Source organism: Salmo trutta, chromosome 34, assembly GCF_901001165.1.
Source record: "Salmo trutta chromosome 34, fSalTru1.1, whole genome shotgun sequence".
Taxonomy (NCBI): domain Eukaryota; kingdom Metazoa; phylum Chordata; class Actinopteri; order Salmoniformes; family Salmonidae; genus Salmo; species Salmo trutta.
Window position 1 is genome coordinate 9,984,220 of NC_042990.1, and position 19,421 is coordinate 10,003,640.

General features: G+C 42.7%; 1 protein-coding gene across 2 annotated transcripts; it reads right to left on the reverse strand.

Moving 5' to 3' along the window:
- Positions 1 to 964: 964 nt before the first annotated feature.
- On the reverse strand, positions 965 to 15,826 carry LOC115173527 (glycogen synthase kinase-3 beta-like). Of its 2 annotated transcripts, none has more exons than XM_029731700.1 (10): positions 15,471 to 15,826; positions 12,884 to 13,071; positions 7,906 to 7,989; positions 7,589 to 7,699; positions 7,236 to 7,366; positions 5,931 to 6,135; positions 5,523 to 5,618; positions 5,223 to 5,409; positions 4,795 to 4,866; positions 965 to 4,187 (listed from the first exon to the last, which is right to left on the reverse strand). In XM_029731700.1, the coding sequence occupies exons 1-10, from the start codon at positions 15,643 to 15,645 to the stop codon at positions 4,120 to 4,122; spliced, it is 1,317 nt and encodes a 438-aa protein (XP_029587560.1). In that variant the 5' UTR covers positions 15,646 to 15,826; the 3' UTR covers positions 965 to 4,119. The 2 variants fall into 2 exon arrangements, with proteins under 2 accessions (XP_029587560.1, XP_029587559.1); XM_029731699.1 differs by having other exon boundaries at positions 965 to 4,190; positions 15,471 to 15,825.
- Positions 15,827 to 19,421: the final 3,595 nt, after the last annotated feature.

The window sequence follows — 19,421 nt, forward strand, 5'->3', positions numbered from 1 at the left end:
CAGTATCAAAAATATGCAAAAGTGGAGAACATTTGAAAGGGGGATAATACCTTTTCACAGCCCTCTATACATTTTATTTTGGAAAAAAACATTTGGGATGGTAAATGTTTTCAGTGTAAACTTAAACAACTAAACCAGATAAAGTATGTAGAAAAGATAAATGGACCGATATATTTTTAAATAAGATCTGAGAACTAACAATCATTAAAATAAAAGCTAAACAGTCAGGGGGAAAAAAACTAAATTGCATTTATAAAAGTTATTTTGTCATGGCATGGGGCCCCAATGGATTTCGTTATGTTTGAGACACTCCGATAGCATTGCAGTAAACTAGCTTTCCACCCGCCCCTGGCATTAAATGTAGAATTGCAGGGCATTTGCTTTGAAACTGCACATTTTCCTCTCAGCCTGATGGAAAACTGTAAAAATTGTAGGAAATTTGCATTAAAACGGCAAATTCTCTCAGCCCGTGGCAAGATGTGTAGAATTGCAGAAAATGTGCGTTAAAACCGCAAAACTATCACTGCGTCCAACAGGAGGACCTCAAAAGAATTTGGTCGGCAACCGCACCATTAGCCACGGCCACCACCTAAGCCCCATTTGGATCCAGAAAAAGCCCCGACACCATATAATACTAATTTGAGTGTCCCAGATTTACATCCGCCCCTTCGTCGAGGTTGCAGCAAGAGTTGGTCTAAGTGGCTGCATAGCACGATTCCATATAAACACGGTTCGATTGTTGGGACCTCTACACTTGTCTAGTTGTTGACCAAAAACAATTAACTGATAATGAAAATGGTACATATGCAGAAATAAACTTCCATTGGAGCTGCTGTCTATTAGGAATCAATACTTCTGGATTTGTAGGACATGTTTCTTTTGTCAAAAATGACGAAAAGGGTGAAATGTGAAAGTGATGTTTCGAACATGTTACTCAGTCTGACACAATAACAACATGGGCTCACGGGAGTTTCATCACTTTATTAAATGAGCTCATTTCATACAGACAGTTGGGTTCTCTCCCTCCTTCCCTCTCCTCCCTCTGTCCCAAAAGCACACCAGGTCTCCTGACCAGGAAGATACAATAGAAACTGGATTGGAATGAAAAATTACTGATAACAATTTTACTCACAGAACATTAAAAAGTGACCTCACTTGGTTTGCTATACACAGAACAGGGTACTTCTAGTATAATTGGCTAGTAGCCTGATCCTGCTGAGATTTAGTTATGAAACCAGCAAACAGGCATGTACATCAACACACAGAACGGGAGGGGGGGGGGGGGGGGGGTTGATAACTGGTTCGTACGGCAGTCGCTGCATTTTGTCCGTGGCTGACATTTTGAAAGCAGCAAAAGCCGGAATTGTCCGCGATGGGCGTAGGCATCGTCAAGGGAGGGAGGCTGGCTGCACCATCCTAACCTGTGTCGCCAACAAGGCCCTTAGGTTTACCCTTCACATTCAGCGGGTATTTTTTTAAACATTTATTATGGCTTCTCTGCATCACAACATGACACTTTCACACAATTTAAATCTCTTACATTGGGCGCCCATTGTAATGAATGGGTACAGGGGCAGTGCATTGGCCAAATGGTTGTCCGGTGAACTCAAACAGCCCAGAATCACATTTCCCTGTCAAAAGGTCAGTACGTAGGTGATTTAAAAAGTAAAAATAAAATAAATAAAAAAGACCAGGGAAATGTATTAGTTGGAATCGTATCGCAGATAGTCTGATCAAATCTGGATATATCCAACCAAACATTTTCAGTCCAACTTTCCAAACATACCAATGTCATGGGTTCCAAGTACAGTACATGTATTCTGGAACATTCTACATAATGCCCACAAAACAGTCGGTGCCTCAACCTCTCCCTACACGAGAACACCAAGTGAGGTAATAAATAAAGCGGCGAGACACAGTACAATCACACGTTATGGGGGACGAACAACCAGAGAGAGACGGAGAGAGAGACATCAACAAACAGGGAGGGAAAATGTGGGAAAAAAACATTTTAGGGGGGGGGGGTATTTACATCTTGAAATCAGGGCATTGAAACTAATTGTATTTACAGACTTTTGAATGGAACTGAAACTGGTCCGTGACGACTTCAACAGGTAACGGAAAATAAAACACTGTAATAAAAATAATGAGGGGAAATTAAAAGTTGGTGATATTTACAGGGCGAAAAAAAAAGGGGAAAAAAAAGGAATCTAAACCAATATGCTCCATTTCACGCAAATCAGTTGGGATTCCGGGCTAGGAAGAAGATGGCTTCAGAGAGATAAAAGGAGGAAAAATGTGTTCTTTAAATCAACGTCAGCACATATGAGGGTTGTTTCTACAAGTGGGTGGTAGAGATGGTACAATATAACACGCTTGTACTAGAAAGCTTTCAAGTGGTCAGTACTGAGAACTGAACTAAACCTACAACACTGGCTTTTTAAAACGGTGCAGATTGGATCGGAGTACGATTATTCACACGAACAACACATTATCATCACACACAACAACAACAACAAAAAAAACTCAGCCATTCCCTCACTCGTTCTCATTTACTCCCACAAGAGTGTAGGGCTACTATGAACTCACTGTCGGCCACACTACACCAGTAACAGAGTACGCGTCTTCACACACACACACACACACACACACACACACACACACACACACACACACACACACACACACACACACACGACCTCGACTCCATTTTGAGAATTAACAGAACGGAACTGGAATCATGGTCTGTTTCAAATGTCCAAACTGGAGTCAGCTACTCCATATAGGATACATTTATGTCCACATGGCTGAACCCATAGTTGATCATCCCTTTGTCCTCTACTATCTAGATGGGTGCGACACTGACAAAGATTCTTACAAGTGTGCTGACAGCACAGCGTGTATATACTTAAATTTAAAAAAAGGTCCCTCTTACAAATCATGAGTTCTGGAGAGTTCATGCTATGAATGCATGAGTGCCAAATTAGCCAGAACCAGATTTTGAAATCAAACTTGTAACCTCACCGTACAAGATTTTTATGGTATGCCATATATTGAAGCCAATAGGAAGGTGACATTTCACTACCACAGCAGTCTTAACCATCATTCCTGTATTTGATTTGTCTTCCCATGGACAGTAAAGGGAGGCTCAGTTTGGGACTGTCTGAGAGACGCTGCTACACAGATGTGCATCATGGGATGTCTCAGTCTCCACACGAACACCACCTGTCAAAACCTTTCCTTCAGATCCTTAACACACACACACACACACACACACACACACACACACAGGAAATTTGCTAGCAAGTATGGCTACCAATTATAAACTTCAAACCCCCCCCTTCCATGTAAAAATTCACAGTGCCTTCGAAGCAAATAAAAAAAAAAGTAAATAAATGTACAATTAAAAAGAAAAAAAAAGCAGCCGTCATTTCATATTTTGAAATATAATTTTATAAAAAGTATTAAAACAAACACAGCCTCTTCCTCCCTCCATCTGGTAACCAGAACCATTTTATCCCATTTGTCTACAAATGATTAACTGGGAAACACCTCAATTAGCTTGTAGACAAACTCCTGTAGACTTTGTGTGTGGTTGTGGGAAGAACTCTTCATGAAGTCTTCAGTCAAATAAATACACGTTAGAATAAAAAAGTCAACAAAAAAAATAAAACTTGATTTAAAAAAAATTAAACCGTTATTATAGAGAGGACCTGCCCCACCTACTGAACCTTCGAATGCCACCCTCAACAGCAGGAACATGAGTGTTATAAACAGCCAGAGAGAAAGAGAGAGCTGGGCCAAAGGAGATGCAGCCAGGGAGTGGAATAATACTTAAGGTGTCGTCAGTACATGAGAAAGTGTGTGTGTGTGTGTCGAATTCTGCCTGTAGTGCTGATCTAGTTTCAATTGAATGTAACAAAACTACCTTGTCAGCTAATGATACCCTCTAATGCTATAAATGGTTTGTTCAATGTATGTACAGTACAAAAAGGTATGTTTGTAACCAATGGGGAGAAATAACAAGCAGCGAAGTAGAAAGAAGCAATATAGTGTGTGTGTGTGTGTGTATGGGGTGTGGGGGGGCTGGCAGACAAACAGAGGGTTTGCAGGGATGTTTCAGGTGCTGTTGTTGAGTGATCCGGGTACTGAGCTGTGCTGAGAGGAGCCATCTAACCCAGAGCCGTCTACTGAGGGATCGAGGAAAGAGAGGAATAGAGGGATGGAAGTGGTAGAGAAGAGGACAGATAATGTTAGATATTTTGAATGGACATAACACATTGATTTTGCTAGTCAAGAATAAACTGTAGACATATGCAACTACGCAGCTAAATTGTAGTAAGACCTCCACTAAAACGGATCAGAAAACATTTTCCAGATTTCCAGTTCAGTTAAGACTACAAACATTTACAACGCACAAAGGTGTGGTTCCTAAAACATAAAGAGACAGACATGTGTGGTTCTCAGGCTAGTGTCCCTTTGGTTGGCTGCTGTCTTCTACAGAAAGCATTTCAATGACCAGAAACATGGACAAAGAATATTTGAAGCGATAATGGAAGAGACTTTATTTTAGCCATTTGTAAGAGCAGTCATCTTACTATCCATTTCCCTCATTTCATGTGGATTTAGCCTAAAACTCCACCGAACCTAGAATGTCTGCAAGCCAATTACTACTCCATGACAATAGCTGCAGATATGGGAATATATGATTGACAGCTACTCTATCCACTGTGTGGTACTGAAGTGACATGGGTAGCCAATTACTATGTTTGGAAGAGGGGATTGGGGTCATACCAGATGAATTGGTCTGTGCGCGGGCATGAGGAGGAATTAGGGTGGAGTTCAGTTGGGGCTGGATTGACAGCTCTGGAAGGATAGGAGAGAAAAAGAAAGATAGGAAAAAGCATTAGATTTATAAGAAAGAACTGGTACAAGACCGTGGCAAGGTCATAGTGTTTGAAATTGGGTAAAAGTCTTACAATTTTAAACATCCCAACACATAAGCTATACAACAGACATTGAAAACAAACAAATATATTCTAAACTTCCTATTGTAGATATCCTAAAAGGACGTGCAGAATATATGCATGGGTCACAAAACAAAGTTGCGGTCAGGTCCATTTCAATTCTTGAATGGGAGTTTCAATTGATTCCCTGAATTGAAATTGAATCAACCACTTTTGGATAACAAAAAGGTCAGGGGGTCAACAAGGTGTACAGACCGGTGGTGCTGAAGTTGAAGAGCAGGGGCAGCTGTCGCCCGCTAGGCAGCCGGGCGTTGGGCTGGCGCAGCTCGTCGAAGAAGGCGTGAGCACAGGCCTCCAGGGGCGAGAAGCGGGTGACTGGGGTGTACTCCAGCAGGCGCGAGCACAGGGCGACGGCCTCCGGAGGGGAGCGAGGCTTAAACACCTGCGAGAGGAGGTAAAAGTACACACACAACATGAAAAACAGTTTCAGAAAAAAACTAAGACATTACTTGAAAGACAAAAACATAACTATATATATTTTTTATAACTATTTACCTTTGTCCAGGGATGTGCTTTGATTTGGGGGAATTTGAACTCTGTGTAGTTGGGGTTCATTTCTCGGATCTGTTCCCGTGTCGGAGTTCCCAAAACCTGAGTAGCAGACATACACGTACACAGTTAGTAGCGTACAATGGTTATCATCTGGAATCTCTCCACGTCACTGATTATTAGAAACTGGGTGGTTTGAGCCCTGAATGCTGATTGGCTGACAGACGTGGGGCTGTTCTTATTGCTTAATTATATCACGGATTATTACTTCCCTAGCTTTCCCCCACCACTCACACAAAACATTCTCATAAGTCAAATGTCCTCCTAACGTTGGGATGAAATCAGAATGGCAGGTATTTTTGTCCCTGTAGTGTAAACCACATACAGAAAAACACATTCCTCCTATTTACTCACCTTGATGATCTCCACTAGCTGGTCCACTCCGCTGTCCCCGGGGAATATGGGCTGTCCCAGTAGCAGTTCGGCCAGCACGCAGCCCGCCGACCAGATGTCGATGTTGGCCGTGTAGTCGGTGGCGCCGAAGATGAGCTCTGGGGCGCGGTAGTACCGCGAGCAGATGTACGACACATTGGGCTCCCCACGAATCAGCTGCTTCGCGCTGAAGTTAGGGTAAACCGCAGAGGTTGAAGGTTAGACTAACACAGTCTAAGCTAAGTCTAGGTTAGGCTAATAAAGTCTAAGCTAAACCTAGGTTAGGCTAATACAGTCCTCTAAGCTAAGTCCAGGTTAGGCTAATACCAAAGACTAACCCAAGATAGAACAGAGCCTGTCGTTTCCAATGGGAGCAAATGAATCATAGTGGGAAGAACAAGCAAGGAGGTGGGCAGAGGCAAGCACGAGCTAGTGAGATCCTATTGGTGCTTTCTAGCATTTATTAGCATATTTGCATAAGGGAACACCTACTCTGTGAAGTGCGTGTGTGCAATAACTCAATTCGTCCTAAACCCCACCATTTTTTTAGGAAGCTTTGGCAAAGGGTAAAGTCTACAAAACGCTATCCACTCTGTGACAGATTCTAGTTCTCTCAAATAAATCTAGCTTAAGCTAATGCAGTCTTCTAAGGCGAGTCTAGGTTATTCTTACAATAGTTGCATCTCTACCCACTGCAACAGTTGTCACTGGTAAGATAAGCAGTAGATGCTCAGCAGTAGAGGCTAATAGTGAGCCCTGCAGGTCTAACCTTGCGGTATAGGATTATACCTGACCACATGAGGTCACCTGACCCGTTGACATTTGGTGGAAACTGTTATATAGTGCTTGATAAACCCGATGAATGAGGGGTGGGTCTCACACGTCTCAGTGTCAATCATTTGTTCATGCTGAAGTAAACATCTTAGTGAGATTTATACTTATTGATTTACAATTAAGAAGTTCACAGTATACTTTCTATAGAAAGCAGCCCTGTGTCTGCACGGTATCAGCAATGGCTGTATTATGGGCAAAATATACAATGAAAAGGGTGTGAGTAGGAGATTGTAACTAAGGATACAGCAGGATCAGTGATACAACCCCATTCAAGGGAGGGCATGGATCCATTTTACATTGTGTCTGGTTGAGCCCATTTATTCAACACATTCAGTCAGGACACATATGACCCAGGTTTACTTCAATATTTCGGTAGCAGTCAGTCACATCGGTTCAATAGTATATAAAACACTGTCTACGTGGAGGGAAATGGGAAATACCTGACCAGCTTACCTCCCAAAGTCACAGAGCTTTAGGATGGCAGTTTCAGGGTCCACCAGCAGGTTCTGGGGTTTGATGTCTCGATGGCAGACACCCTGGGAATGGATATAGGCCAGGCTGCGAAAAAGCTGGTACATGTACACCTGAGGAGACACAAAATGGCCGACGTAGACCAATTAGAACCATAAACAAATCAATAAGGAGGGTTATTTTGTGCCAATGCCAAGCCTGTTTGGGAGTAAATAAAAAATAAAAATGATAGTTCATAGTTGAATGTGTTATACTAGACAATCGAAGTCTAATGAAAAGACGTTGAGGCAAGCAAACGTTGGACAATGAAAGAAAAAAGAAGGGAGGGAGTTTACCTTGACATAAATGATAGGAATGATGCTTTTGGCCTTGTTGAAATGCCGGGCCACCCTGTACACGGTCTCTGGGACAAAGTCCAGCACCAGGTTGAGATACACCTCATCCTTCTGTATAAGGGGAAGAGAACTGACAATCCCTATATGCCAAATGACTGCACCAGCCATAACTCGATATGTACTCAAATGATGCGTTTTGAAAATCCCAACTTTGTAGTGGGAAGAACGACTCATATGAAGAGGAAACAGACCGTTCGGGTCCTCAGCATTTTCATTTCCGCATTAAGGTGTGCCAAAAACAATGGACGACAGCCTACCTTTTCACCACTAGAGTAGAAGAAGAAGCGTAGCCTCACGATATTGCAGTGGTCCAACTTTCGCATGATCTGTAGCTCTCGGTTCTGCATAGGAAACGTATTAAACAAAAGAACAGTTCTGGAATTGAACAGTGGAAAATGTCAAGGGTTTCTAATTGCCCTGTAAGTGAATTGATCTTTACAATGCGTGGGATATGTGTTTGTTCAGTAAGGTAAAGACATAGTGTCCATTTCGGTCACAGAAAAACATAGGCTACAATACAAATTTCCTCCCATAAAGTCATATGGAAATGTTTCTTCTAAAATTACAAAGGTGTGTCCTGTATTTAAAAAAAAAAGTAGCCTACTCATAACATTATAGGAATTTACGAGACCAATCCAAAAATGGATATTCATCATCTCATGACGTAAAGGATAAGACAATTTAGTGTTGCCATGATACAGACCCACGATACTACATTTTCTATAGCAAAACCCCCTAAAGCAGACTCAGAGTTATGGTCTGTTAAAAACCAGCTTTATATACAGTACCAGTCAAACGTTTGGACACCTCATTCAAGGGTTTTTCTTTATTTTTGTACATTTTCGAATAATAGCGAAGACATCAAAACTATGAAATAACACATATGTAGTAACCAAAAATAAAGAAAAAATAAAGTGTTAAATCAAAATATATTTGAGATTCTTCAAAAAGGTAGCCACCCTTTGCCTTGACGACAGCTTTGCACACTTTTGGCATTCTCTCAACCAGCTTCACGCGGAACGCTTTTCCAACAGTCTTGAAGGAGTTCCCACACACGCTGAGCACTTGTTGACTGCTTTTCCTTCACTCTGCGGTCCAACTCATCCCAAACCATCTCAATTGGGTTAAGGTTGGGTGATTGTGGAGGCCAGGTCATCTGATGCAGCACTCCATCGCTCTCCTTCTTGGTCAAATAGCCCTTCCACAGCCTGGAGATGTGTTTTGGGTCATTGTCCTGTTGAAAAACAAATGATAGTGGGACTAAGGGGGAAACCAGATGGGATGGCGTATCGCTGCAGAATGCTGTGGTAGTCATGCTGGTTAAGTGTGCCTTGAATACTAAATAAATCACTCACAGTGTCACCAGCAAAGCACCCCCACATCACACCTCCTCCTCCATACTTCATGGTGGGAACCACACATGCGGAGATCATCCGTTCACCTACTCTGCGTCTCACAAAGACACGGAAGTTGGAACCAAAAATCACAAATTTGGAGTTCAGACCAAAGGACAGATTTCCACCTGTCTAATGTCCATTGCTTGTGTTTCTTGGCCCAAGCAAGTCTCTTCTTATTGGTGTCCATTAGTAGTGGTTTCTTTGCAGCAATTTAACCATGAAGGCCTGATTCACGCAGTCTCCTCTGAACAGTTGATGTTGAGATGTGTCTGTTACTTGAACTCTGTGAAGCATTTATTTGGGTTGCAATTTCTGAGGCTGGTAACTTTAATGAACTTATCCTCTGCAGCAGAGGTAACTCTGGGTCTTCCTTTCCTGTGGCGGTCCTCATGAGAGCCAGTTTCATCATAGCACTTGATCGTTTTTGCGACTGCACTTGAAGAAACTTTTTAAAACATCATGAAATTTTCCACATTGACTGACCTTCATGTCTTAAAGTAATTATAGACTGTCGTTTCTCTTTGCTTATTTGAGCTGTTCTTGTCATAATAGGGCTATCTTCTGTGTACCACCCCTACCTTGTCACAGCACAACTGATTAGCTCAAAGGCATTAAGGAAAGAAATTCCAGAAATGAACTTAACAACAATCTGTTAATTGAAATGCATTCCAGGTGACTACCTCATGAAGCTGGTTGAGAGAAAGCCAAGCGTGTGCAAAGCGGTCAAGGCAAAGGGTGGCTACTTCGAAGAATCAAACATATATTTTGATATGTTTAACACTTTTGGTTACTACATGATTCTGTGTGTTATTTCATAGTTTTGATGTCTTCACTATTATTCTACAATGTAGAAAATAGTACAAATAAAGAAAAACCCTTGAATGAGTAGGCGTGTCCAAACGTTTGATATATACACATACACACTGACCAAAAATATAAACACACTGACCAAAAATATAAACACAACATGTAAAAAAAGTGTTGGGCCAATGTTTCAGGAGCTGAAATAAAAGATCCTAGAAATGTTCCATACGCACAAAAAAAACATCTCTAAAATGTTGTGCACAAATTTGTTTATCCCTGTTAATGAGCATTTCTCCTTCACCAAGACATACAGGTGTGCCATATCAAGAAACGGATTAAACAGCATGATCATGAAGTTGTCATGACATAATGCCAGATGTCGCAAGTTGAGGGAGCACGCAATTGGCATGCTGACTGCATTTATGTCCACTAGAGCTGCTGCCAGAGAATTTAAATGTTCATTTCTCTATCATAAGCTGCCTCCAACATCGTTCTAGAGAATTTCGCAGATCACGTGTATGACATTGTGTGGGCGAGCGGTTTGCTGATGTCATCGTTGTAATCAGAGTGCCCCATGGTGGCGGTGGAGTTATGGTATGGGCAGGCATATGCTACGGACATCGAACACAATTGCGTTTTACTGATGGCAATTTGAATGCACCGAGATACCGTGACGAGATCCTGAGGCCCATTGTCGTGCCCATGTTTCAGCATGATAATGCACGGCCCCATGTCGCAAGGATCTGTACACAATTCCTGGACGCTGTAAATGTCCCGGTTACCAATCTATTGCATCTTGCCTATGCCGCTCAGTCATCCATATATTTATATGTACTGTTAGGTTCTAATTTTCAGACTAACAAAACTCTACGGACACTATAGAAGCTTAACCAAGTTTATTCTTCCCAGATGGCCAATAGAGCTGCATTGAAACAAAAACATGCTTTCACCGGTGGTAGTATGCAAACCCCACTTTGATAAAGAGGAGACTCCACCCACTTAACATTGCATCATCATTGCTAGGCAGGGAGCTGAGTGATCTGGGCCTTAAAACGGCTGTGTATTAGGGAGTTGTTGTGGAATTGTTAGATATTACTGCACTGTCGGAACTAGAAGCACAAGCACTTCGCTACACTCACATTTACATCTGCTAACCATGTGTATGTGACCAATAACATTTGATTTGAGTTCTTCCATGGCCTGCATACTCACCAGACATGTCAGCCATTGAGCATGTTCGGGATGCTCTGGATCGACAGCGTGTTTCAGTTCCCGCCAATATCCAGAAACTTCGCACAACCATTGAAGAAGAGTGGGACAACATTCCACAGGCCACAATCCACAACCTGATCAACTCTATGCGAAGGAGATGTGTCGTGCTGCACGAGGTAAATGGCGGTCACACCAGATACTGACTGTTTTTTTGATGCACGCCCCTACCGTTTTTGTTATCTGTGACCAATAGATGCATATCTGTATTCCCAGTCATGTGACATTCATAGATCTTTATATTTTTGTTCAGTACATTCGGAAAGTATTCAGAACCTTTCACTTTCCACATTGTTACGTTACAGCCTTATTCTAAAATGGATTAAATTGTTGTTATTTTTCCCTACACACAATACCCCATAATGACAAAGCAAAAACAGGTTTTTACTCAGTACTTTGTTGAAGCACCTTTGGGTATGATGCTACAAGCTTGACACACTGGTATTTGGGGAGTTCCTCCCATTCTTCTCTGCAGATCCTCTCAAGCTCTGTCAGGTTGGATGGGGAGCGTCGCTGCAGCTATTTTCAGGTCTCCAGAGATGTTCGATGGGGTTCAAGTCCGGGCTCTGGCTGGGCCACTCAAGGACATTCAGAGACTTGTCCCGAAGACACGCCTGCGTTGTCTTGGCTGTATGTTTAGGGTTGTTGTCCTGTTGGAAGGTGAACCGTCGCCCGAGTCAGACCCTGAGCACTCTGGAGCAGGGTTTCGTCAAGGATCTCTCCGTACTTTGCTCAGGTCATCTTTCCCTCGATCGTGACTCGTCTCCTAGTCCCTGCCGCTCAAAAAGATCCCCACAGTATGATGCTGCCCCAACCATGCTTCACCATTGGGATGGTGCCAGGTTTCCTCCAGACGTGACGCTTGGCATTCAGGTCAAAGAGTTCAATCTTGGTTTCATCAGACCAGAGAATCTTGTTTCTCATTGTCTGAGAGTCCTTTAGGTGCCTTTTGGCAAACTCCAAGCGGGCTATCATGTGCCTTTAACTGAGGAATAGCTTCCCTGGCCACTCTACCATAAAAGGCCCGATTGGTGGAGTGTTGTCCTTCTGGAAGGTTCTCCCATCTCCACAGAGGAACTTTGGAGCTCTGTCAGAGCAATCATTGGGTTCTTGGTCACCTCTCTGACCAAGGCCCTTCTCCTCCAATTGCTCAGTTTGGCCGGGCTGCCAGCTCTAGGAAGACTCTTGGTGGTTCCAAACTTCTTCCAGAATGATGGAGATGATGAGGCCACTGTGTTCTTGGGGCCCTTCAATGCTCAATAAAATCCTGCCTCGGAACTCTACGGATAAATTGTTCGACCTCATGGCTTTTTGCTCTGACATGCATTGTCAACTGTGGGACCTTATATAGACAGGTGTGTGCCTTTCCAAATCATGTCCAATGAATTGAATTTATGACTGCTGTATTCCAATCAAGTTGTAGAAACATCTCAAGCATGATCAATGGAAACAGGACGCACCTGAGCTCGATTTTGAGTCTCATAGCAAATGATTAGAATACTTATGTAAATAAGGTATTTCTGTTTTTATTTTTTTATTCTTAAAACCAGTTTTCATTTGTCATTATGGGGTATTGTGTGTAAATGGAAGAGAAAAATAAATAATTACTTTTTAAAAAATAAGGCTGTAACATAAAATGTGGAAATTCAGGTGTCTGAATACTTTCCAAATGCACTGTAAATGATGTGCTTCAGATTTGAAAATAAACAAATGTGACTCTGGGTGACAACAAGGCTGTATTTCTCCAAGAGACTGGCCGCCATACCTTGAACCTCTTATCCTGCAGCACCTTCTTTATGGCCACCATCTCCTGGCTGTCGATGAGGCGCGCCTGGTACACCACACCGAAAGAGCCATTCCCGATTACCTTAATGTCCGTGTAGGACACCTCCTGTGGGCGGTCGGGACCCTGCCCAGATGTGGCCACCACCGTAGTCACCTTCCCACTGTCCCCTGGGAAACAAGGACAAGTCGTGTGAAAAAAATAGTCCTCTTTTCAGATTTGAAAGAGAGGAGATTAAGAGGGTTTTGTTCAGTAGGTACGAAACTGATGAAAACAGACCAAAACGGGGATGTAGGCTTATTATCTGAACTCTAAGAAAAGCTGTTTTGCTACGGCGTGATATAATGAACATGACCAAGGACATTGTTGCTAATATATGGTTAATTTCTACAGTTATTAGGAACCATGGTCTTTTGAAGGAATGTAGGCTTAATGTGGGTCACATTAGTGACCTATTCTAATATTGTGACGTAAACAAGTGCTCAAGTGTATTGACATTTTTGACCTGGGGTGGTGTAGTGGTTAACATCGCCGCCTTCAACGCTCGTGACGGTATGGGTCGGAATGCTCTACCCATGGCTACTTTCTCACATACCCTCACTGACTTCCTTACTTCTAAACGCCCTGTCTCTTCAATAAAAAAGTCTGAAAATGTCCTACGCTTAAAAAAATAAATAGCTGAGGCTTATGGCATTGACAGCATTTAGGTCAAATGATAACAGGCCTTTACATAGCCAAAACAAGCAGCAGGCAGAGTAAGCAATTTCTCAGCATAGAAAAATAGGCCTACAGGATCATGTTAAGGAGAAAACATTTTAAAAGTGGGTGAAATACTATCTAGACTTGTTTCAATAAATTGTTATTTGCCATTGCAAAATGAGTTACTGAATGTCCTACTGAACTCAACCAAGGGCTCGTGTTATTAACTACCTCATGTTTGTGTAACCACTAGAGTAGCCGCCTGCTTTGTTGGAGGATGAACAGGGCTATTTTGTGCTCCTTTGAACATCATTTGACCTAAGGAACACGAGACTTGCGATCCTCCAATAGGCCCATCATCGATCTCATCTAATACACTTGAACTCAAAACAACAGTTACCTCCAGGCCACCTCAAACAACTGTGTGTTTGGTGGCCTGGGTCAGAGAGTTCTGAGGCAGGCCTACTTCATGTGAGATTCATTCCCTGTATGAGGACAGGACAGGGCCAGTTCGCTGGTTGAACTGGAGACCTTAGCACTTTGCACGGAGAATGACCCTGCTCTAACTCTACTCATATCACACAGCCTCCGACAAACAGCTAGCTACTGTAACTAGGTTAGCTAACTAGATTGAATCCCCTTGTAAACTAGTTAACGTTACCACCTAGCCATTTAAAACCCATCTTAGACGCTAGTTATCCATCGGCTATGGCTGCTGCTTACAAGTTAGCTGGCATGGCTTAGCACACGTAGCTAAGGTTGTTTATGTTGCTTATGCTTTCTTTATATTTAGCTAGCTGTTACAGTATGGTACCGCGAGGTCATTAATTAGCTAGCATGCTAATATACACTGAACAAAAATATAAACGCAACATGTAAAGTGTTGGTTCCATCTTTCATGAGCTGAAATAAAAGATCCCAGAAATGTTTCATACACATTCTCAAATGTTGTGCACAAAATGTGTTTACATCCCTGTTAGTGAGCATTTCTCCTTTCACCTGACCGGTGTGGCATATCATGAACCTGATTAAACAGCATGATCATTACACAGGTGCACCTTGTGCTGGGGACAATAAAATGCCAATGTACAGTTGTCTCAAGTTGAGAGAGCGTGCAATTGGCATGCTGACTGCTGGCATGTCCACCAGAGATGTTGCCTGATAATTGATCTACAACTTCGTTTTAGAGAATTCGGCAGTATGTCCAATTTGCCTCAGACCACGTGTATGGCGTCGTGTGGGCAAGCAGTTTGCTGATGTCAATGTTGTGAACAGAGTGTCCCATGGTGGTGGGTGGGTTATGGTATGTGCAGGCATAAGCTACGGACAACGAACACAATTACATGTTATCGATGGCGATTTGAATGCACAGAAATACCATGACGAGATCCTGAGGCCCAATTTTTTTAAGGTATCTGTGACCAACAGATGCATATCTATATTCCCAGTCATGTGAAATCGAGAGATTAGGGCCTATTGAATTTGTCAATTGGCTGATTTCCTCAACCATATGAACTGCAGCTCAGTAAAATCTTTGAAATTGTTACATTAACATTTTTGTTTAGCATAACTAATCTAGACCTAGCAAGCTAGCAAGCTAACGCGAATTACTTGGTTTTTGGCATGGGTTAGCAAGTTACAGTAACTAGTTTGCTAACTGACAACTCAACCGTTCAGACAACGACAGTTAATCAAAGCAGTTAACTAGTTAACTGTTTTTTTCAAACTAACGTTACAACAACAATGTTCGCCGTGGCAATCGTGCAGAATTGACCACATTCGCTACAACATTGGACACCGGACTGTAGCTACAGTGTGTCTTTTAATCATCCAAGGCCATATTTTTCACAAAACAACATAATAAACTTACTGGCCAGCTTTAAATTAGAGCATCCAGACGAACTGCTCCCCGAGGCCTGCTGGACCCCGGTCTTTCCTGTGCTACTCCCCACCGCAGCGGCTGATCCGGTGGATGCTGCAGCGGCTCCGGGATTACCTTGTGGCTCAGCAAACGAGCTAGTTCTGGGCCGCCCGCTGCCGCTCATATCTCTGTGCAAGGGTAGCGGGCGGGGGGCTAGGGATTCACACCAAGTGAGTTTAAATGTTGCCTCTTTTGACTGCAAATGCAATAATCGTTGTAAAACAGACAGAATTGAAACCGTTCCGACGAGTTCTCCCTTGCACTGCCTGTCTGAGCTCGTAGACAGCAGAAACTGACAAATTGCATTTTCTCCTGGGAAATGAAGTTCGATTTGACTGTTCCCTTGTCTTTGAAAATACCTATAGAACTACACTGCTAAAATAACAGTGTTGAGTTTCACCAGAGGTGGCGCTTCCGTCTGGGATTTCTACCGTGACTGTCAAAATAATGTATACACGAAAGGGAGTACAGACATGAAAACTACAAATCCCATTATGTTTTAGATAAGAGGAGAGTAAGAATTTCCCATAAAAAATAAGGGCCATTGGTTTCCGGCATCCTTGGGACGTCCCTACCCTACCCTTTACCTAACTGTAACCATTTTTACATTTCAATGGGGTTAAAGTTAAGGTTTCAATGGGGGGGGGGGGGGGGGGGGGTGTAAAGAATCCCAAATAGCAGACTTAAAAAAATAATCCTTAATATTTATTTCAATACCCTTCACCGCTGGTGGCCTCACAGCAGAGCCCTCCCACTTCTCACACCATTGTAGCAAATTCGGGGGTTTCCTGACCTGGCCTTGAACCCAAGTGTCTGGTTCAGAGGCAAGTACACAGTTCACAACAATGATGTCAGAAGTGGAAAGTGACTCAAATGTAGTGCCTGATGTCAACTAAAGGACAATGCAAATAGTGTCACCCAGGTATTGGTTCTTTAAATCAACACACTGCCCAAGATCTCTGAATGGTCTGGTACACCAATTAAAGTTTTGGATTAATGAGTATGAGATTATGAGTTCATATCTCCACCTACCTTGGCAGGAAGGATCTTGACATTGTAATTGCGGGTAATTCCAGGTAATCCCACTTTAACATGACTGATGGACAGGTGTGACATGTCTACTTGTGTATAGTAAATCAATCAACAAAGGGAATCTCAAAATCCCTTAGGAAGCAGCCATAATCGACTGTGTGGGGGGAGTCACAGGTTCAAGTTCACTGAATTCAGATTCTCTTCTAGTCATCATTTCAAGTATCAGTACTCGCTCAACCTTTAAGCATAACATCTACATAGGATAAAGTAGTTATTTGTTATTACCGACCTTACAGGGGCACTTCCGTTGGAATCTTGGGTCAGTTGTACAGAGATGGATTCCATCAAACCAGCACACTCACCTTCACTAATCTGACTCAGAACAAAGTCAAAGACCAAGGATATTGTGTTAGGTCTTTAATATTTTCAATATTTAGTTGTTTATTTTGCTTAGAAATATTGCACATGGTCAACATGCCTGTTTATGAGCTCACACTCATCTCTCTCATTCTAAAATTCCTTCTCCAAAGTATGGACAGTTTATTTTAAGCACAATCATACAGTGTACACGCATACATGTGTGTGTGTGTATGTATGTCTGTGTGTTTGCGTGCACACATGCATGTTCATGGAAACATTTCAGGCCTCCCCTTTGCAAGACTTAACAAATCTTTGATAAATTCTATGTGTTTGATCTTGGACTATCTCATTATATAACAGTCAAGGTGGCATATAATAGTCCTGGTGACTGTACAAATACTGCCTCCAGTATATGTGAAGAACATATGATTGATAATGTCATTGTATGGTATGTGAAGGAACCAGGGTGTGGCCGAGTCCATACATGCATGTGCGCAAACACACACACACAACATCTATATGCACATATGGAAATATAGATATTTTTCACACATCCAACTGTATACAGAGAAATAAAGGTACACCCATAACTACCCCAACTCTTCCCAAAACAAGTGAAGAGGCAAAAAGTGCTATTTGAATGTCTTTGACTTTAGTTAGTTAGCTATGCTCTATCTCTTCAAATATAGCAATCTCAGAGAGTTCTTCTTATGCCATAGTTGTTAGAATGGGTCTTCTGACTGTACTGTAAATATCTATGGCACAGACCCACATAACCCACCCATTCCAAATGTCCTATTGCACCATTTAATAAGGGAAAAATAAAGTGGCAGAGAGGGAAAAGAGAGGGCTCCAGAGAATGCCCTACGGGGCTGGTCTAGGATCTGTTTTCCCTGAACTAAACTCTAACCAGAGCCATCCTGAGCTACGTAACAGAACTGACCCTGGACCAGTGCTTAAGGGCACTTTCTAACAACACTTGGTTAGAGGGGCAAGGAAAGGAAGCAAGGGGGAAAGGGGCTCCAAATGGAAGAAGGGGGATTGATAACATTGAACAACAAGGTTATTTCTATGAAACAATCTCTAAAAATAATACTTTCCTGATTTAAATTGCAGTCACAAGACCACACATTGTGCAAACACCTGATTTCAACGTTTAAAAACAAACTGCCTGCCCCCTCCTCTATGTGTCTACTGAGCAGTCATGGGAGAGGGGGAATGGCCCAAAGTAAAATTTAGAAGAGGGGTTGCGTGGGCTGTTTCCAAACCCCTTTATATAAGTTTATGCTGGAGAAACACCAATGAGAGCCACAAGAGAGAAAACAGGCCACAGAAAAACGTGTTATTTCCACTGCAACAATACAAGATAAAGCAATATATCCACTGGGTGACTCCTAGACGTTGGTTATAAATCTACTTTTGCTTGTCAACTGTCACCTGGGAGCCAAGTCGCATCATCTGCTTCCGGAGTCCTTGGTGGAATCCGCAGCCTCTTGAGTTGACCAATGAATGGACGATTTGTCTCGTTCAGCCTTTCTCTGTGCTCGTTTACAGCCAACCAATGTTGAGTTTGTTGCTTTGTCACGCATCACCCTTCAATTTTTACATATTTCATATCTCATAACGGCGTTCACAAGGGGGCAAACCCCAATATACAACATCCTCTCCAGCCAATAGGAACCCAGCCTGTCTGTGACGTTGATTACTGATTGGGCCAGGGATTGGTCAATGGTCACGCTGCGTCCAGCCTCCCTTTTTCAGGAGCCAATGGTTGACTCACTTTCTCCAATCTCTAAAAACTGTGCAGGCCAAAGGCTTTGTCAGGCGAGTGTTGAGTTGACTGGCAGACTGTGTGTGTGCAGCGTTGTGTCCAGTTCAGTGCTGTCTGTTGTTGCAGCATAGAGGGGCTGTGGAATTTCAGTGGCTGTTACATTGGATACATCCCAACCACTGTGCTGAGGAGTGGAGGGAGGGAAGTCAAGTCAATGGCAACAGAGGGCTGCAAACTGAATCCTCACAAATTGTTACAAAGTGCCATTGTGTACGGTCGTCTTCTGTGTGACAGTGCTTGTGACTGCCACCCAAGAGTAACAGTCTGAGTTGGTGGGGTGTGTGTGTGTGTGCGCGAGAGAGAGAGACAGTAAGAATGTGTGTACCAGTGGAGGCTGGTGGGGGGAGCTATAGGAGGACGGGCTCATTGTTAGGGCTGGAATGGAATAAATGGAACGGTATCAAACATATGGAAACCACGTGCTTAACTCCGTTCCTTTTATTCCATTCCAGACAATACAATGAACCTGTCCTCCTATAGCTTCTCCCACCAGCCTCCACTGGTGTGTACCACAGAATGTTCTGTGTCAAACTACAAATGTGCTGAGGGTATAGCCAGTACAGAACTGTGCCGAAGTGAAACTGATGTCCTGTTACTACATGTACAAGGACATGCTGTGGGTCACAACAACACTCCCCTCTCTCTTTTGACACTTTCTCTCCACCTTCTCCATTCGC